Raw genomic sequence first — 21791 nt, 5'->3', positions numbered from 1 at the left:
ACAAATAAAAAAGAAAACAATAAAAAATCTAAAATAATGGGATTTTTTGGAATTTTTTTCTGTAATCAGCACCCAAAATTTTACTGGAGAATTGATTTGTTTAATGCACAAATTTTACTGAAGTAACAATTGAACTGTTGAACTTGAGTGCACAATTTGATTAAATCCATAAAATAAAAAGTTAAGAAATGTAATCAAATAACTAAAACTGTTTTTTAAACAACAAAAACTATTTATAATATAAAAAATTTTTGTTGTTAATGTTGTTGATCTTTATTATTCACGAAAGCTAAAATATACAAATATATATTACAATCATATATATTACAAATATAAAAACTATGATTACGCCAAGTGCTTTGACAATTAAATTTAAGATTTTTCACAAAGTGGAGTTAATCAAATTGTGCATTTAATTTGTGCTCATTTCAAAAATAGAAAGCTAGTTTATTTTAGACTTGTGCTATCAATAAATATTTTATAGCTAATACTTAAAAGAAAAAAATTGCAATAATTCTTAATCTCATAACAAAACACAACATTATATATATATATATATATATATACATATATATATATATATATATATATATATATATATATATATATATATATATATATATATATATATATATATATATATATATATATATATATAATGTTATAACCAAATAAATAATCAAATAAAAAATCAATTTACTGACAGTTTAGTCATAGATTTGAAATCATCTAGACATCCCACAGGCAGTGCATCTATATTGTTTTCATTTATTAAGCTAAAAAAATTTAGATGTTTTTTAGATACTTTAACAGCTTTAAAAATGATACACAAACACTGTTATCAAAATTGTTTTGTTAATAATAGTAAGCAAATACCAATAGTACTTTGCTAATAGTGGTACACAAATACAATTATTAATATTATTTTATTGATAATATTATTTTTGTACTAATAATACAAAATCTAAATATCAAGAAAAATAAATTACTAATTACTAATAAATAAACCAATTGACTGTTTAAAATTTACAAATGTACAATTAACTTCGGTTTAAAATCTAGAGGATATATTTCGTTGCTAACTTAAAAGTTCTGCTAATATTTATTTTGTAGCTTTCTTCTTTTTTCACATAAAATTTTATGCAATCAAAAAAAGTATATAAAATTTAAATTTTGTTATCTAAAAACTGTTTGAAAATTAAAAAAAAAAGTGTTAAAAAAAAGTAGACAAGAAATTAACATGAAACTATAAAAAACAATATTGTCATTTGTGTCAAAATTTAATATCAAAAATTTATTTTTTTTTTTCACTTACAGATTAGTTAAACCTGCGAGGGGTGCCAAGGCTTTAGCAGGAAAAATGTTTAACTTATTTTTGTTTAGATATCTATAAATGAAAAAAAAATAATTATAAATGAATTTTTAAATTTTAAATAAATAATTTTTTTTTCTAACTATAAATTTACACCTGTGTAAAAATTTAAAAAGTTAAACCATCTAAAACTTTTAAGCAAAGTTATGCAAAATTATGCAAAAATTTTTATCATCATTTGTTATTTACATTTTTTTGAAATTTATTTGACTTGTTTAGCTTTTTAAATACTTATTAGTATCTACAAATTCTTTGCAAATTCATAAAAGTATTTCAAAATTCATTCCTAACAACAACAAAATTCTCTTACAAATTTCTTGACATACTTGCACCAATAAATGCTTCATCATTAATTGAAACCAAATCATTAGAAAATAACTTTCTGTAAAAAAAAAATTTCTTTTTTAAATGGAAATACTTTAAAGTAATTAAAAGGTCTATAAAATTTACTTTAAAGTAATTAAAGATCTCTAAAAAGTCAAACACTTATTATTGGATATGTCAATTTGAAAGATTCCTTACAGATCTTGGAAAGATGTTCCTTCAGTAAATATTTGGGTTCGAATTTCTTTAATAGAACTCACACTAAGATCACTAAAAAATGATATTATGTAAAAACAAATAAAACAAAAAAAATTAAATGTTAACTATGAACAAATTCATTGAATACAATTATGTGCAGAGGTTAGAAAAAATATTTATAAAAAAATAAAATACTTGCATTGTACCCCCTCCAACCTTTCCAATGTTTAGAGCACCTCTTTCTATAGTTTGAAGCTTACCATTATTAAGAAACCTTTACAAAAGTTGAGACATAAAAATATTTCAATTCTTTACAAATATATTTTGTTCATTATTAAAAATAATTTCATAACTGAAAAGAATTAAAAACAACAACAAAAGTAATTGCAAGTTTAATGTTAATTTGTAGATATTTATCTTTATATTTTTTTATCTTCGTATTTTTCAAAACAAAAAAAATCTTGTAGTGATATATTTTAGCAATATAAAAAAGAATCAAAAATTTTGATGAAAAGTATTCAATAGAATGCTAAAAAGTCAAAAGCAAACAAAAAAAAAACTTACAGATTATCTTTGAGATCTTTCATTTGGAAAGCATTGAAAGGGATGTGTGTAACTTGAGTGAAACTTAGATCCCTATTTTAAAAAAATGTCAACACCAATAAGTTAAAAGCAATTTATTTTAGTTTTTTGGTTGATAAAAAAACTTACAGTTTATTCGTGTCAATATTAAAGTAAGCATTTTTCTCTATCACTTTGAGTTTGTTTGGTTCTTCATTTCCACCAAGCCGTCTGAAAATAAAAACCACTTGGTGTAAAATGTTTTTATTCTACACCATAAAGTATACTTTTTCTTTTCATTTTTTTTTTTTAAAAATCCAAAATATTACAAACAAGTACGAATTAATGAAGGAGTTTCTCAAACTTTTTTATGCGTAAAAAAGCAACTATATAAGTGAAAAATTGTGTTTTAAAATCATTAGAGAATTAAAAAAAAAGTTTGATATCAAATTTGTTTATTCAGCAATTTTTTGCCGACTGTAGTTATATTTAGATACTATAATTATACACAATATTATAAATAATATGACATATAAACAAAATATGCTAAATAAATTTAAAATCTTACATTGCAACACAGGTAACACTATTGAATCCAAATGATTCAACTTTATCAATCCGGTTTCTATGCAAATTTCTAGAACCCAGCAAAGTATGAATTTAAAATTATCTTTATTTGAAACCTTACATACAAATTTTTTTTTTAATTTTTTTTTTGTATTGAACAAAAATATAGAGTAAAATGAACTAAAGTTAAAATTAAATTACACAAAATATAAAAAAAAATATAACAAATTACGCATAAATATTACAAATTTTACATAAATGTTAGAAGCTTTACTTAAAATATACAAACTATATATAAGTATTACAAATTATATATAAATTATACAAAAAATACCAAAATATGATTTTGTTTATAAGTGTAAATTTTATATAACAAATGAATTTAAAAAGAAACCACAACTTACATTACATTACATTCTGAAATATTAACAAACGCATCTCTTTGAACCATTGTCAATTGATTATCTTTTAAATTTCTGAAAATAATTAGAGAGAAAAACATCATTTTGAATGTAACTAAGTTTCTTCTACAAAGATTGTTCCAGAAAATAGTCATTTTTTCTCAAAATTATGTGAACTAGTTTGCAGAAGAAAGAAAAAATCAAGTGGACTAGTTTGCAGAAGAAAGAAAAAATCATGTGGACTAGTTTGCAGAAGAAAGAGCCTTAAGATAAATAATGCCAAATAAATTCAAAATCATTCTAGTTCAAAATCATTAACCACTTTAAATTTATTGACATTTATTATTTCTATGATTTAGTCATAAGAAAACTTGTTATGACAATACTTAAGATACTTATTATGAAGATACTTATGATGATCATTATGAAGATACTTATGATACAGGAAATGATTTATCAAAACTTTTAACTTACATTTCGTTAATTCTTTTATTCCAAAAATCTGTTAATGGAATTTTTGTCAATTTATTAGATCGAAGATCACTAAAAGAAAGAAAAATTTTTAAAAAAAAAGTGCTACAATTTCAAAACTATATTATAAATTCATTTTATTTCTAGATCATTTAGTGTTTTGTATCTAGAGCTTTTAATACTCATGCACGCAAATTTTTAATTCCTCATAAAATATATAGAAGAAAAAATAAAAGTACAATTCTTATTAAAAAAACAGTAAACAATAAAATTTATTTTAGCTAAAAATAGGTTTTACAACATTTTATTAAAATATTGTGAAACCTGAAAAGGAATATTTAAATATTTTTAAAAACTTATTCTTTTTCAAATTTCAATTTTGATGTATTATTATTTTGTTATCAATGAAGTTCAATGTAAAATTGTACAAAATAATTAATATTATCAAATATGAAAAATGCATTTTTTTTCTTTTTTTTATTGTTTTATGAAATTCAATTTTACAGTTTGTATATACTGTGAGGAAGTTAACTCTAATTGAAGCAAGATCCTGTTTATAACAATATAACCACCCAAAAACAATAATCAATATTTTACACAGTAACAAATAAAAGTGAAAAGGTAACAACACCCAAAGCAATATAACCAATATAAAAGCAAGGAATAACAAAAAAAGGACACAAAGAGGGGAGAAAACGGAGGAGACAGAGAGAAGCGGATGCATTACAGAGTATGGTTAGGAGTTGAGTTTTGAATCATGAAAAGAAGAGGTGATAACTGAGTTTTTAGGTTCTTCAAAAAAGAAGTAGACCGGAGTTTTAGTTTTACAAAAAGAGAGTATAAGAAATAGTTTGTATATAATTTAAAGCGGAGAAATTTTTATTAATGATAATAATACTTAAAGGGAAAAAAATTTTTATTATTAATATTTAGATGAGAAATATTATGCGTAAAGAAAGGTACACCTGCTAACAAACATAAGTCAGAGTGCTATAAATACACAGAACCAAGAGGCATCCCCATACACCTATAAACCCAAACCTCCTAACCTATGAACCACTAAACACCCCCACTCTTGAAGTACAAATGCATGTAAACATACTGAAAAGCCCCACCTCACAAACATTGGTAAAATTTTATGTGTAAAAATTTACATTGACTGAATTTTGCCTTTCATTGAGGCAAAAGTTCCATCTTCAATGAAAGCAATCTGATTGTTCGTCAAATTCCTAAAACAGTGTGAAAAAATCAATATAGCTCAAAAAGATATTATTGGTAAAACATTTTTCTAACACTGATAAGTATTCTATTATAAATGATCCAATTAAAATAGTAATTATATTTAACATAAATTGAAAAAGTGTAGGTGCAAAATGCACTGTATTTGTTACTGTAAGAGATAAACACCAATACTTTTAAAGCAATTAATTATTAATTTCTGAAAATTTTGAAAGATTATACTGTATTAATGTAGAGATTTTCAAACACTTAAATTCTCACTTATTTTTACTGAAAAAGTCAAACAAAAGAAAAAAAAATAAAAGTATATTTACAAAGTTGATAGAGATGTGGCATCTTGAAAGTGACTTTTCATCAACCGACCAATTTGATTACCTTGTAAGTTTCTAAAAATTTAAATTATTTGTAAATTTTAATTCACAATTTTAATTCACAATTTTATAAGTATGGTATTGATGTCTGACAGTTAGTATGTCTGTATAACTATGATAATTTTTTAACAAGCATAACTTTTTTTGAGTTTAGCAATAAATATTCAAGTCAGTTTAAACTTAAATTTTATTCTCCATAACATGATGACATTTTTAAAAATTTACTCTTATTAGAGAAAATGTTATCACTTTATTTTAACATTATTTGTTTATTTGTTTGTTTATTTATTTATTCATCTTCTGATTTATTGTATTGGCTCAAGCTTTTAAAATGTTATGCAAACTTACAAAAATTTAAAAAAGGGGAGTTTTTGAATTTTTGAAAACATTCTTATTAAAACCAAAAGCTGTACAGCTTACAAAAAAAAAAAGAATTTTTCCATTCAAATTTAGGCATACAAAAAAATAAAAATTAAAAAAAAAAAACATTCCTAAGCTATGTTTACATATTGAACACAATTGAAACTTACAAGAATGTTAGAGCATTTAAACCATAAAATGCACCATTTGGTATTTTATCAATTAAGTTTTTTGATAAAGATCTGTAAAAATAAACAGCAAATAAGTAAATTTAGTAACAGATATTTATCAACTGCATTCATAACAAAATATAAAAAGAAAAAAAACACCTACAGTTTAGTAAGCTGATTTAAAATATAAAAAGAAAAAAAATCTACAATTTATTGAGCTGATTTAAAGTATACTAAGAAAAAAAGCCTACAGTTGAGTGAGCTGTTTGAGTCCTGCAAACTGACTCCCATTATTGAAATTAACTTTGTTGTTATCCAAAGTACTAAAATAAAGCAAAGTATTTGTTTCCATGGAATTAATGACATATTTCAAAACTAATTTCAGAATCATTTTTTTAACTAAGAAAAATAGTAGTTCTCACATAACAAGAATATTTCCAGAGAATGAACCATCTTCAATGGCAACTATTTCATTATTGCTTAAATTGCTAAATAAAAAGATTAAATCACTAAAAAATATGAAAAATAAAGATATCAGTATAATAACAAAATTTTACAAAACAAATTTTACAACAGGCTATCCAATTTTAAGACATCTTTATCCTATTTTCAAGCGAATTTATGTACTTATGTACAGTCTTAAATTCAACTTACATTTCATTTATATCTCTGAATGTTCCATTTAATATATAAGTGATCTTGTTGTATGCCAAGTTTCTGACAAAAAAAATTGAGTTAAGAAGTTTTTTTGTCACACTTTTATATGGTACAGTCAATAAAGAATTTAATTGTACAAAGTCATTTTTTGAGTAAACTTGGGAGTTTAGATGTAAATACTTTAACTTAGACTAATTATGGAAAACGTTTTTTTGAAAACTTTTATATGGATAGAGACTTACAAAAAGGGGGTCAAAAAACAATAGCACAGAAAGTAATTGTACAAGAAAATGTTATTTACATACTTAAGCTATGTAGACTTTTTTTGTAAAATAGTTAACAAATAAAATTTTAATCTATTTTCACAACATATATTTCAATGTTTAGTTGCTCCTCCTTTGGCTTTTATTACTTCTGGCAGGTGCTTTGGGATTGATTCCACTAGACATTCAATATTTGATAATGATTATACAACAGTTTTTTTAAATCTTTTTTTGTAAATGATCTATTGCCTTTTTTTATCTAATAAAATCCATAAATGCTCTATTGGATTTAAATCAGGGAATTGTCCTGTTGAAACACAAAATTGCTTCCTAATCTAAGTTTTTTAGCTGAAGATTTTAAACTTCGGTTTAATATACAGTGAGTCCAAAATTTATTGGCAAACCCTTTCATAGCTACTTTATCTTTGCTGTCATATAAGAATTATATAAACTTTCTGAGTGTTAGTATCATTGTGTGGTCTGTTATCATTAGCATATATTCTACAAGTTTCAGCTTTTGTATTACTTTCGTTCTCTTTTTATTGATACAACAGTATAAGTTTATTCAAATATCACATAAAAAAATTTTTGGCCCAGAGGAAAGGAAAAAAAAGAATTTTCCTGAAAAGTTCTAGAATGTCAGAGAAATGTGTTGACATTCTATCTAGATTCACTAATCATAGTGTAAATACTTGTAGATTTCTTGACTAGATGACAATCAAATAAAATGGAGCTTAAAAATAAAGAACATAGTGATCTTTGAATTTTAGCAATTCAGCACTATCAGAACAGATCTTTGAAATTTAGCAATTCAACAATATCAGATTCTTAATGGAAAATTGCTGCTAAGCATTACTTTCTTCAGAGATAGTATGTTACATAATTAAGAAATACAAACAGACAAAATAAGTCAATAATTTATTCAGACATGGTCAAAAAAGAAAAACAACTGAAACATTGGATCAATTGATAGTACACAAAGTTAAGTCTGATCGAAATCTGCAAATGTTGCACAAAAGAAACCATTAGCCAACAAGGTCAATTGAGGTAAACGTCTAAAGTACCCAAAATAATGTTGAAAAAGCTGATTAGTTTTGGGAAGCTGTCACTTGGTCCAATGAATCAAAATTTAATCTGTTAGGGTCTAAAGGGAAGATAGTGGTTTGGAGAACACACAAGGAAGAATTCGATTCACATTGTACTGTGGCTACAGTCAAGCATAGTGGGGGTTCTGTTACCATTTGGGGTTGTTTCACAGAAAATGGAATTGGGAAATTTTATATTTTGCACCATAAAATGGATAAATTTTATTATTATAATGTCTTAGAGCAGCATTTGTTAGCATCAAAAATACAAGAATTTTTCTTTGTCCACAACAATGATCCTAAGCATACTTACAGATCTAGTCAAGAATTGCCTCAACCAAAACAATATTCAAAGATTAGCTTGGCCTTCATTCTTGCCCAAGCTCAATCCCATAGAATATCTATGGGATAAGATTGAATGGAGGAAGAAGAAAAACAAGCCAAAGAATATCCATGAGGTTGGGGACCTCTTGAAAAATGGTAGGAATAACATTAAGTTGTCTGTTCTTCAAAAACTCCTTAAATCAGTACCAAGTAGATTAAAAAAATGCATTAAAATCAAAGGTTACCTGACATGATACTAGATTTATTGAAGTACTTGTTTCACGACAAACAAAGGTTTTTTTACTTTCCTCTAGACCAATAATTTTTGTATGTGATATTTGAACAAACTTATACTGTTTTGTCAATAAAGCAAGAACAAAAGTAATTGAAAAGCTGAAGATTGTAGTATGTATGCTAAAACCTGCTTTGTGAATACAATTTCTAATTGATGTTGATGAAATTGTGTTTCCTGTGAGGTTTTTTTAGATTATTGGCAATTTTTTTTTCACTTTCAAATCAATTTTTTTTACAAGTCTCAATATTTCTCTATCATCTCTTGGGAGTTGTCTTTAGCTTACATCCTCATTCAGTACAAATTTCAAATGAATCAAATAATCTGTATTTTTTTACAATGGCTCCTACTGTTGTAAAAGGAATATTTGTAACTTCTTGTAATTTTCTATAAAACTTTCCTTGTTTAACAAAGTGTATAACAAGTTTTCATTGAGTTTCATTCAAATATTTTTCTTTAGGTGCCATAATTATTGATATACAGTTGCTTTTTTTTCAAAAAATGTGTTTAGTTGCTAAAAATAATATTGTTGAAATATAGCAAGATATAAATAAATACAAGTAAAATGGATATTCAATATACCGAAAATACTCATTTTCATTACAAACTATCAACAAAACAGCGTTTTACAATTAATTTCTGTGCAAGTAAATAAACACCAAGAAAAGTAGTTAAAATCTTACAGTAAACAAATTTTTTATACTTCTGATGAAAATTTATAGATAAGGGATTGCTTACAAATTATAAAAATATCTTGTTGTAGTTATTTGAAACGATTACACATGTTCAAAGCTAATTTTAGCAGAATTAAACTCAAAAATGACTGTACAAATAAATTCTATTCTGACTGTATATTTTTTACAAACTTAAAAAGCTTGGTTTTTAAATGAAAAAATATTTTCTTCAATTGTAATTGAAAATAATTTGTAAGCTAAAATAAATCATTACGAGAAGAATAAATTTGAGAATGAAAAAAATCTATTAGTGAAAAAAGTTTATACAGTTAAAAAAAACGTTTATATCAAAAGAAATAGTATAAGATTTGTAATTTTATTAAAAATAGTTTGTAATAAAGAAACTCTATTATCTCTTAAAGAAATGCTATTATGCCTTAAAGAAATTCTATCACCTGTTAAAGAAATGTCACTATTAAATACTTACAATTTTTTTAAAAAGGGCACTTTGTTCCTGTTTATAGCTTTTGGTATGTACTGTATTCCAGGCCCATCTTGACTATTCAAATTCCTTGAAAATATATAACTAAAATTTTGTATTTTTAATTCAACAAAACATTTTTTTTAAATAATCTTTGCTTTTAACATTATAAACAGAAATTATATTCACATAATCTAAAACTTACAATTCTTGTAAAGAAGTGTTTAGAAAAGCATTTTCATGAATTGATGACTCTTGAAGCTGATTACTACTAACATCCCTAAACATTTTGTAGCTTTTTCTCATATAATTTTCTCATATCACTCTTCAGTAATTGTACTATCATTATATTTATAGTTAAAATCTAACAGTGTTAAACTTTGTCTGATCTTTCAAGCACCTTTTCTCTTAATGATTATTATAAAATAAATTGAAGTTTTTTTGCATGTTAATGATTGATGATAACTTTTCACATATATAACTTTAGTTAACTGCAGATTGTAAGTTTTGCAACTTATTTCCTTCTATGAAATATATATGTATTATGAAATGTAAAGAAAAACAACAACAGTAAAGAAACAAAACAACAGTGTTACTTAATGCCAGAAAAGAACTCTCTAAAACTGAGAACTTTCTAAGACTATTGATAATGTTAGATTAACTGATCTAGAAGCAGAAATAAATCAGGTTTATTAATTAAGGTTTATTATTTTTGTTTTCACTAGCTCTCAGTATTGATAATCCTAATAAAAATTTAAAAAATCAATGGGTCTCATTTTTTACCTTGCCTTTAAAAATCAGATTTTCAGTCTTTTCAATTTAGTTGACAAACCCTTAGTGTTTTGCCTTGTTGAAGCAATTTGTTGACAATAAAACTATGTTGAAACAACATAGATGCAATATTGAGTAACATGGTATGCCACTAGAATAATTTGCTTTGATTTGAATTTTGAATCTCAATATTTATTTTCAGGAATTATTTACAGCTCCAATTATTCATTAAAGTTCACCATGATTGGATGAAGTTATTTTATGTAAAATATTATACAGAAGCATGAACTATGAAATCTGCACTAACTTCAACACATCACTTTGAATATTTTGAAAAGACATGTGAACTTGATATTATCTTAGATGTCTATAATGCATAGGTAAACAAATTATTAAAATTTTTTTAGGAAAATTAACCATGACTACCAAAAGAGAAACTTTTTACCTATGATTCCATGTCTGACAGTAAGACTAACCAGTTCAAACATTCCTCAAGCAGGCCTCTGTGAAAATTCTCAGAATTTTAGGCCAAAAAACCCTATCTTTCTTTATCGGCTTTGGTGTTAAAATTAAATAATTATACTTCTGATGCAAAGATTGTATTCTAACAGGATGTAGCTCAAAAATCCAAAAAGATACAGGAGTTGCTTTGCAAATATCTACCAAGTTTTTGGGGAAAAATCTTTGGCTTTGTAGTTAACCAAATTTAAGTCCACTTGATTACTCAATCTTGGTATATATTAAAGTCAAAGGCCTGTGCGTCCTCTACATCCTGTGCATCCTACAACAGTGTCACTGCCCTGAAGGCCTCCATCGTCAAGTAGTGAAATTCCATGTCCAGTTTATGAAAAAAATTGAGGCTGTGATCAATGCAAACGTTGAGTATTATATATAAAATTCATGTAAGAAATATATGATGCAAATTACGTTTGCTTAAATTATTGGGGTTAGTACAGATGTTATGATTCCATGCTTTATTCAGATTGATATCATTTATATTGGCATGCTATATTATAAGCAGTTTTGAACTAACAACTACTTGGTGATTTTTAGTTAAAAAACTACCTTAAAAAAACTACCATGTTATAAAGGCTACTATTGTGCAACTTGAAAGAGCTGTATGCCCCATACCTTTCATAAAATCTCATAAAAAATACAAAATTAATTTTTCAACATTAACTAGCCTATGCCCAAAATGGTACATTCTAGATATCCCCATAGTTAACAAACACTTACTCTCTATGTGTTTGCACCATATCACTTAAAATTGATGATTTTATTGCATGTTCAGTCTTTTTACTTAAAAATGTCAAAAAACAATCAAAATAACTGATGAAGTAATATTGGACCAAACTTCACCATTTTATGGTTTATTTTACTAGACAGTATTTTGCCTGTATGAAGCATGGAATCTTATACTAATACTTTAACACAAAAGTTATCTTAATTTTGATTTATTACAAATGATTGATACAGAAGTTTATAAATTATTTGATATTATTCATAACTAATGGAAAAACAAACCACTTATGCTTATTCACATTATTTAAGTGTGTACTTTATGAAGAATTATGCTATTTTTATTTTGAAATGAATATAACAACATAAAAAATAAAATGTTTTCCAGTTTTCAAATAATTTAGCTGCACTCTTGAGAAGTTATTGCATTTTTAATAAAGTTTTGCCAATATTCAAATGGTCATACCTTAGAAACAAGAAAGGTTTCTCTTTTCATAGACTAATTAGCCATTGTGCCAAACATGATGAAAGTCTGAGATAGAGGGTGTAAAAATCTTTTATTCTAGTTTGACATGGAATTACCCATATAACTTAATTTGAAATGAAGTCTCTGGGGGATAGGGAGGGGGGCATTTTTTCATTTAATCCATTCTGATTTGAAAACTATGACTACAGTTAAGTTAAGGTCTTACCCAATTAAGTTGTTTTTTTATGTTACAAATTTGCCATGTTATAGATACATGCCAATAATGGTCATATGGTTCTTAGGGTTTATTTTTATCTGGATAAGCACAATATATACAGCTATTCACGAAAGTTTAAACGATTGCAGAATTTTTATCAAGTATGTTTGGTTTTTGTTTAATAAAGAAAAACTGTAAAATGATATCGACTTAATTTTTTTTATTTATAAAAGAAAAAGTAATTAGCTTTAAAATGAATATGAGCATGTTATAAAAATTTTAATATTTAGTTAGAAAAAAGCTATTATAAAATCTTAGAGGAAAAATAAGAAGCACAAAAGTTTAAACGAATTGCAACATTCGAACAAAAAATGAAAAAAAAAGCGAAATTAATATTTGAAGTGTCCTCCTTTGTTTTTATAGCAAAGATAAACTCGTTTATGCATTGATTCAACTAATTTCATGCACATCACGCGAGATACCTTCAGCCAGTACTCATTCAAAAGTTGCTTTAAATGCTGAGTTGATTGAATTTCATGGTATGTCAGTTGATTGTCGATCATAGACCAAATATTTTTGATTGGGTTGAGATCTGGTGATATAGGGCACCAGGGGATCACATTGAACTTTTTTTTCAAAAAATATTCTTTGATTGAGTGTGCTGTATGAGCTGAAGCCCCGTCTTGTTGAATGATGAATTGCTTGCTTCTGCCATACAAGTGTCTGATTGATGGAACTAAACACGTTTCCAATGTGTTCTTGTAGGTGTAATGATGAATTCGGCCTTCATACAGCTCACAGAAGCCTATACCTTTGTGAGAAAAACATCCCTAGATGCCAACCGAACCTCCACCGCCTTGTCGACGATGTTGCAAAAACCTGTCTGAATATTTCTCAGTTGCAAATCTTTTGACATAGATTCTTCCCTTGCGGTTTACAACTTGAAAGTTAGCTTCATCACTCCAAATAACTTTTGCCCACTGTTCTACAGACCAGTCCAGCCTTTCTTTGGACCACACTCATTGTTTACGTTTATCTGTGATTGAAAGAATAGGTTTTTTTAGCAGCTATGTACGTTCCAATACCTTTGTCTGACAATGTTCGTCTCACGAGCTCTCTGCTAACTTTAGGATTATTTTTTGACTCACTGAAGATTTGTGCTAGCTTTTTGTAGCTGAGTCTGGGGTTTTCTCTGCTCATTCTGAATATACCATTTTTGTCACGGTTGCTGAGTTTGGATGGTCTCCCAGTACGCGGCATGTCGGAGACGTCCTTGGTAAGTTCCCAGGTTTTGATGGTTTTTCTAACGCAATATTCAGAAATGTTAAGTATTTTGCCTATTTGAAGGTTTGTTTGATTTTTTGTCCGCGCCATACCAGTAACTTGCCATTTGATGTCACTAGAAACTGATTTTCGACCCATTTGCATGCAATTGAAATTAATTTGAAATTGACAATATTTTAAGTTGATTTTTAATGAATTAAAAGCTGCCTGATGATGTTGTGAAGAATTTTTTGATTGAAAAACTACTCAATTATTTGCTAATTAATTGATAAATTTGCTGCGAAAAAAAATTTCACAGCGGATTTATCAATTAATTAGCAAATAATTGATCCTAAATAAAATTGTTTAAACTTTTGTGAAATCTCTTAATTTGCATCACCTACCTTTTAATGAAATTTCTGAGTAAACGGTAATGAGTCAAAACCTACTTTTTTTTATTCTATTAACAAATAAACTATTTACCAAATTGGAAAAATAATTATTTTGATATCTATTTCCGTTAGATTTTTATTCAAGAAAAACTGAAGATTAGATTTGAAAATTCTGCAATCGTTTAAACTTTCGTGAATAGCTGTATAATTTAAATATCAATTAATGATAATGTGTTCTAACTTATATCTAATGTATATCTTGATTTGATAAATGAACTTACCAACTGATTCAATTTTTAACAGCTAAATACAGCTAGTTAAAAAGTAACAATAAGATTTTTAAAAAGTAATATACACTTATACTTACAAAAAAAGCAGATTACGACATACTTGTAGGTCTTTCTCACCAATAGTTTTTAAAAGATTGACTTGCATGTATCTAAATAAGTGTATTGTATGTAAGCTCAATAAGTTGTATTGAGTTTGAATATGAAACTTAGAAATATTTTTTAGTTATTCTTTTAGGGTGATTATTTTTGTTAGATTTACTGTTGAGCATTTTTACAATTTAAAGCATACTCTATATATTTCACTTACATATGAGTTAAAGCAGGTGTCTTCTTAAAAGGTTCAAAGTCTTTTCTTTTTAACCTACCAATTGAAAAAAGATAACTTAAAAGAAGGTAATATATTATTACAACTTTTAAGTTTTTTAAGTTGTTTTTTTTTAAGTCTTAACAATGCAACATTCAAATTTACTCACAAGTAATAAACTTGGGCTGCAGGAGTAAAATCCTCTTTGGAGTAATCACTAAGTGATGCTATCTTATTGTTGTCAAGATATCTAGTTAAAATCACAACTACTTTTATACATCATACCAAGGCAATCAAAACTTTTGAGTACTGGACTCAAACAAAAGAAACACCTTTTTGTCATTTTGTAAAATTTCTTAGGTAAAACTTTTTATAGTTTCTATTTTGTTCAGTAAACTTACAACTTTTGTAAACTTGGGAAAGTTTCTTCAAATAACAATGGGTGTGGAAATCGTGTTAATGCATTGTTTCCTAACCACCTTAATATGAAAATAGTTTTTCATGCTCAGCTTTTTCAAAACAATTTTTTTAAATATGTAAACAACAGATCATGCATAAAACTTATTTAAAAAAAAAAGAAACATAAAGCAGCATATTTATATAAAAGTTTCACTTAGTTTGAATTAAATAAGTAAAATTTGCTATAATTTCTCACAATTCAACTAATGAAGGAAGCTTAGATAATGAATCAAAAAGTACTTTTTCCATTTTGGTTTTTTGACTATGAAGAATTCTAAAAATGTAGAAAAACATGTTTAAATACAAAATATTAAGTTCATGTATTATAAGGGTAAAAAAAAAAAGTTGTTTAATGTAGAAGTGGTTTATAAATACTCCTTAAGTTAATTAAAACAAATGTTGATAATGAAACTTACAAAACTTTTAGTCGGTTGCAATCAGAAATAAATTGAGAGCTTAAAGTTTTAATTCTATTACGATGCAGATCACTAAAACAACAACAATTTAAAAAACACAAACAAAAAAATTCACCAATGAAAGATAATCCAATAGTATTAATATAGTGTTAAAAAAATATTGAACTTTGCATTTAAGACATTAGAGTCAGGGCTAGAGGAAAATAAATAATTGTACAGGGAGCAGAAGTACTAGACAACAAAGAGTAAGTAAAAGATTAAAATGATACATGAAATTTTTTTTTTGCATTCCCATAAAATCAAACTCACTTTCAATGGGTTTACAGACTAGCAGCATTTATAATTTTGCATCCCATGCATTTCTATAGTCTCTTTAACTTATAATATTTGTTTCATTTATGCTAGTTTTAAACAAAGCTAATATCTTTTATGTACTTTTTCTGAGTTGGGACTTAGTTGTAATAAAATTTTGTCTCTTAAATTATAACCTTAAAATATAAGTTTAAAACAAAAAGGAACAGAACTTACAGGTGTAATAATTTTGTCATATTCCACAAAACAAAATTTTGAAGTGATGAAACTGAGTTATTGTGAAGCTCTCTGAAAAAATCAATACATGAAATAATATCAATACATTGGAAATAAAATATTAACAATATAAATAACAACAATGAACATAATAATTGTAAAAAACAATTGAAATTTTTATGAAATTAAGTTTGAAAAATTTAGCTTAAATTCTAAAAAAGTTAAAAAACTTACAATATTACAAGTTTTTGTAATTGGAATAATGACTTTGGTGCAATATAGTTTATTATATTGTTACTTGCATTTCTAGAAACAATTTTATAAATAGAAGTAAAATATCATGCTTATTGAGCAACAACAATTCTAAATGTAATTAATTTGTTTTCACTTAATCTACTTAAAAGCCCCAATTTTAAAATGAATACTGAAACTGACTAGAAATATGAGAATTGGGATAGAATTATATTATGCAGTTAGTGGAAGGTCTTTAACTCACATAAAAATGTCAATTTTAAAACAAATATCAACATAGACTAGAAATATAAGAATTAGACTAGAATTACATCAAGCATTCAGTAGAATTACTTTAAGCTATTTAGAAATGTCAATTTTAAAGTTGAATATTGACACAGGCTATAAATTTGAGAATTAGACTAGAACTAAGTTACTCATTCAGCAGAAAGACTTAACCCACATAGAAATATCAATTTTAAAACAAATATTGACAGGCTATAAAAATTTGAGAATTTGGCTATAATTGATCTGCTCATTTATCAGAGATGTTATAATCACCATAATTTCATTCATAGAACCAAGAAACAATATCTGCTCAATCATATAACTGTTAAAATAGTAAAAAGATATTTGAGTTGCCTTCAATAAGAATTATATTTTATTTATCTTCAAGTTAAAAAGGTCATGAAACTTATCACTATAGTCTCTTAAAAACACCATGATAACACAATCATGACCCTGATAAGAGGGTCACCTTAATTGCTACACTAGTAATTGGAATAGTAATTCTTTTTTCCTTTCTCCTCATCTAGTCCACTATTTGCTATTTGTTAGTATTAGCATACAAATCTGCTAAAACTACCAACTGTATATATTTTGTATATATGATTGCTTAAATACAGTTCAGTTTATCAACTGGATACAAAAGTCAAAAGTATAAACTTGATTATGAGTATTTTTAATCAAATGTTTATATTTATATTAAAAGCAATATCTATAAGTAAGTATATCATAGTGGAAAGGCTAAAAAGTAATTGGATTGTGATTAATGTATTACATAAACCCTGTGTGCTCCAATTAATTTCTGTTTATGTACTTTTTTCAACATTGATATTTTATTTTCTAAATTGTACACCTCTGTATTATATAGGTGTTGGTAGACGAGTTTAAGGTACTAGGCAACATGTGAGCATAGGTTGTATAATGATCTAGTGCATATTAACATATTTATGCACAGCAAAAAATATTTTTCATCTATGAGAGTCTTTAATTTAGTCTGGAAATCTGTCTAAAAATATTTTTACTATTCCTAATCTTAAAGTTTATGAAATTCCATCCTTAAAGCACTTTGCACTATGTATAACTGAGTCATTCAATGCATCTAAGTTTAAAGGTTTTGTTACTTTTGATGCATCATGCTTCATTTCAACTACAAAAATAACAACTTGAAACTTAAGAAAACACACAAATTTTTAAAAAATCATTTGTTAGTAAAATGAACTGCTGTTACCTACGTAATTTATTATACAATAAAATTCTTACACATTCTTGTAATTTTTAAAATCAACATGTTTTGCCTACTTTACAAACAAGGTTAAAAAATTAAAATAGGTTATAAGCATGTTTTATTCTTTAAACAATTACTTTAGAGTTAGATTAAGAATATAATGGATTGTCAAACAGCAAACAAGTGATTAACTTTGGTCACATTTTGCTCATTCAAACATTTTTGCATTTTATAGAGCTCAAATGATTAGATGTTACTGTACCTCAAATTTATCACTTCAAATCAAAACTTTAAAAGTGAATGAATAAACCAAGGGCTTATTCACTGCTAAAATAATAGGTTGTTAAACTAGACTATTTTGTATAAAAAAATAATGAGACTGGGAACTTTAAATTGATAAATTAGTAAAAGCAAACATAACACCAAAACTCTAAATAAACTCTAAGTTTAAATGTAATGATTTTTATAAATAAGTGACTTACAAATGCTGAAGTTTTGGCCATTTTGCCATTGTTAAGATATCAATTTGATTTAAGCTTTCAATTTGATTTTGGTCTACTCCTCTAAAGTTTAGTAAAGCATTTTAATCAGAAACCAAAAAAAAATAATAGTAACAATATTAATAAAACTATTGTTACTTACATGTACTCTAATGAAGAAGGAATTTCTGTAAAAGCATCAGATGGAAAGTACTTCATTAAATTATACCCCAATCCACTAAATTCAATGAATTAAAATACTACAAATAGTTTTAAAAATACATGAAAACAAACTTTTTAAATTTATGCAAGAATGCCAATGAAAAATGTTAAATGTACATTTTTTAAACTTACAGGTATTTTAGGTTTGGCAAATTCAGGTATCCTTTAGGGAGCTTATATATTTTATTCTTTATTAGATTTCTAATAATAAAAAAATACTACTGCATAAAAAATTCAAGCATTGTTAAATTTTAAAAGTATAATAGCGACTTATATCTTTAAATGATATTTAAAAAATAATAATGATAAAAATAAGTTATCATTATTATTTTTTACAAGTTAATTACATAAGCTTAAGTAAATTTTAATATGTTTAGAAAATTTGACTTACATTTCTAAAAGACTTTTAGGCAATCTTGTATAATTATGGAAAAATATTTCAATTTCATTGCCATATAAATCACTAAAAGAGACAACTAGACACTAATATATATATATATATATATATATATATATATATATATATATATATATATATATATATATATATATATATATATATATATATATATATATATATATATATATATATATATATATGTATATATTAGACCAATTCAAAATTGTATATACAAATGAAAATTTTTTAACTTTAATTGGGCTACCCTCTAATTTGATGTGGTTTGTGGTCAGGAAAATATGTTCAAAATAGCAAACTTAAATAATGTGTTTGAGTGACTGCTCAAGAGATTTGAAAAGTTCAAAAAAGTTAAAAAGTTGAAAGAAAAAAGGATTTTATTGAATATAAATGTAACTATATTTAAGTGTGTTATACAATGTTTTATCAAAGTATTTACAAGTTGTAATCACTTTCTATTCTGCTTTAAAGATTTTTTTTACCAATGGTTATGATGATTGGAAAGGTCATGAGATTTCTATGATATTTGAAAATCTGAAATATTAACTGCTGTTCAGCTTCATCAAGTGTTAACACATTATTGATGTCTGTTGCTAACATAACAGCACGCTCAGCATAGCAATTGGTGACTCATGCTTGCTATTTTTTGCTTGGCAGTGAGATAAGTAGGACAGAAAACCCATACAGCTGGATTAAAAGTAAGAAAAATTGGATCAACTTTAAGTGCAGTGAACAGATTCATCAATCTTTGAGTGATAAAATCTGGCAGAGTCTTTTCCTGAAAGTGTGCGATGATTTTGAATCAACTCTTCTGAGATCAGTTTTAAATGGTGGCATCTTTAGAGCAGCAATCATAATCTCTTTCTCACTATTTGGACAAAGTCAGAAAATAATGCAAGTCCAATCAAATCTTCACTCAAATAACACAAATGTCCTCTCATTTTCTTAATTGCAATGTCTGCTATCTGTTTGTCAATAGCACCAAAAGACTCAAGAGTCTGGAGTAGACAAAGGTCATTGTATGGAGCATCAGAACTGTTTGGAGCTTTAAGCCAGACTTTAACATAAATGGCAATAATAAAAAGACAGATGCAACAAAGACCCTGTAGTTCATATGCTGTAAGTTTGAATTGTCTACGGAACAAATAGATTTTAATACAGTATATTCCTTTTGCATCCCACTTGGCGCAATGATAGGTACCTGGAGGGCTGAATTGAATTACATCATCATTTTCACCCAGTGTGATAAGTGTCAGTCGGATGAGCTCCAGGTAATCCTTTCATGGTTGAATGTTTTTGGAGAGTTGATTCCTAAGGAATTCTAACATATTTTTCTTCATCTGGTTTAGCCAAACACATTCAGCAACTGTTAGTTCAGATTTTACTTCATTATCAAGAGCCTCAATTGTACTGTGTTGGGTAGTGTCAATAAGTTTCCAATATTCTTTGAATTGACTAAATATTCCAACCTGTGGACCTGAAGACTGGAAAACTGGTCAAATAATGCAGCCAAAACAATTTCAAGGATATAATGCCTGCAGGCTAAAGACAGTAAACATTTATCATATGCTTTCTGAATGACAGTAATTGCACCAACATGAACACCAGTGTTAGAACTTGCTGTGTCAAAACAAAGACCTGCCAGCCAATCTGGAACATCTTTTCATTTTTTCAACACTTCAACAACCAAGTTCCCATAAGCTCACCAGTACTCAAGGATAGTTTAGGAATCGCTAATAGTTTTTCAATATTTAAACCTGATATAATAATTGGCATCCTCTCAGCCAGGTTTCCATGTGTCTGGTAGAATTTTACTGTCAAATGGGCCTTTAGGGGTGTATTTAGCAGAAAAATTTCTTGAATGTTTTGGGCTATTGATTTTCTAATTGTTTTATGAGCTCTGTATATTGAGGTTGCAGATAGTGTCATACCTTTAATGTAAATGCCAACAGCTTTAAGGACTGGCACAACAATGTGCATAGCATGTACCAATTTAGTTTTTGTATGATCAAGACTACCAATAAATAATGAATTATCAATAGCACTATGTGGTTTTGGTGCTAACCTTTTGTTTTATTTGGCTAGAGTTTGAATAGGGTGGTTTTCTAATATAATTGTCTTTCTAGTCTTTTGCTGGTGATACTTGTTAATTAGTAGCTCCTCATCACTAGTTTCTTAATATTCTGAATCTGAAATTTGTTCAACCAATCCAGTCTTAATATATTTTTTCACTTCAGTTGCCTTTTTGCGATGCTCTTCTTGGAAATGTCGATACACTTTTTTTTGTTCACATTCTTTAAATTCCAAATCTCATGTCCCCATTTTTATAAGTCTGTTACAATCTGCATGGGCCACATCAAACAGCTTGTTAAACTTGTTCACCAAAAACACAAATTTTTTTTTTAAATATATTTAAGACGTTTTTCTAAAACAAATAAAGTAATTACCCCTAGAAAGAGTTTTCAACTTTTGTTTTGTTACATCGCTAACATGTCTCATCCTAACTAGTTTATTAATTATAAAATTATTATCTTATTAGCTTATTATTTTTTTAGTTTATTACTTTTTTAGTTTATTATTTTTTTAGTTTATTATTTTATTTAGTTTTTAATCGGTATTCTCACACTTTTAATCAGAATTCTCACGTTTGGGCTCGGTAAGTAGAGTCTATCATTTATAACTCGCTTTATTTTGACGGTAAAAAAAAGTTACCTTTAAAAATTCCTGCTTTTAATTTTCGTTTTAAATTGTTTTATTAACAAATAAAAAAAACTTT

General features: G+C 26.4%; 1 protein-coding gene across 3 annotated transcripts in view; it reads right to left on the bottom strand.

Moving 5' to 3' along the window:
* Positions 1 to 21791, bottom strand: part of LOC145184966 (uncharacterized) — a 59358-nt gene that overhangs the window by 30851 nt on the left and 6716 nt on the right. For all 3 annotated transcript variants that reach the window (XM_090092879.1, XM_090092881.1, XM_090092882.1), the window contains 30 exons: positions 18989 to 19060; positions 18730 to 18798; positions 18539 to 18613; positions 18379 to 18459; positions 16390 to 16461; positions 16156 to 16227; positions 15628 to 15699; positions 15408 to 15485; positions 15154 to 15231; positions 14922 to 15002; positions 14756 to 14809; positions 14526 to 14597; positions 10016 to 10090; positions 9817 to 9900; positions 6689 to 6751; positions 6457 to 6522; positions 6286 to 6357; positions 6035 to 6106; positions 5448 to 5519; positions 5049 to 5123; positions 3898 to 3966; positions 3427 to 3498; positions 3024 to 3092; positions 2606 to 2686; positions 2459 to 2530; positions 2094 to 2168; positions 1895 to 1966; positions 1683 to 1754; positions 1316 to 1387; positions 705 to 776 (listed from right to left, as the gene is read on the bottom strand). In XM_090092879.1, coding sequence (XP_089949005.1) covers positions 705 to 776; positions 1316 to 1387; positions 1683 to 1754; positions 1895 to 1966; positions 2094 to 2168; positions 2459 to 2530; positions 2606 to 2686; positions 3024 to 3092; positions 3427 to 3498; positions 3898 to 3966; positions 5049 to 5123; positions 5448 to 5519; positions 6035 to 6106; positions 6286 to 6357; positions 6457 to 6522; positions 6689 to 6751; positions 9817 to 9900; positions 10016 to 10090; positions 14526 to 14597; positions 14756 to 14809; positions 14922 to 15002; positions 15154 to 15231; positions 15408 to 15485; positions 15628 to 15699; positions 16156 to 16227; positions 16390 to 16461; positions 18379 to 18459; positions 18539 to 18613; positions 18730 to 18798; positions 18989 to 19060 — 2181 coding nt within the window. The remainder of the gene's footprint in view (positions 1 to 704; positions 777 to 1315; positions 1388 to 1682; positions 1755 to 1894; positions 1967 to 2093; positions 2169 to 2458; positions 2531 to 2605; positions 2687 to 3023; positions 3093 to 3426; positions 3499 to 3897; positions 3967 to 5048; positions 5124 to 5447; positions 5520 to 6034; positions 6107 to 6285; positions 6358 to 6456; positions 6523 to 6688; positions 6752 to 9816; positions 9901 to 10015; positions 10091 to 14525; positions 14598 to 14755; positions 14810 to 14921; positions 15003 to 15153; positions 15232 to 15407; positions 15486 to 15627; positions 15700 to 16155; positions 16228 to 16389; positions 16462 to 18378; positions 18460 to 18538; positions 18614 to 18729; positions 18799 to 18988; positions 19061 to 21791) is intronic.

The sequence above is a fragment of the Hydra viridissima genome, unplaced genomic scaffold, assembly GCF_058129835.1.
Source record: "Hydra viridissima isolate aposymbiotic clone 2 unplaced genomic scaffold, HvirCarnegie_v1 scaffold_7, whole genome shotgun sequence".
NCBI classification, from domain to species: domain Eukaryota; kingdom Metazoa; phylum Cnidaria; class Hydrozoa; order Anthoathecata; family Hydridae; genus Hydra; species Hydra viridissima.
This window is presented reverse-complemented; position numbering and strand designations above follow the sequence as displayed.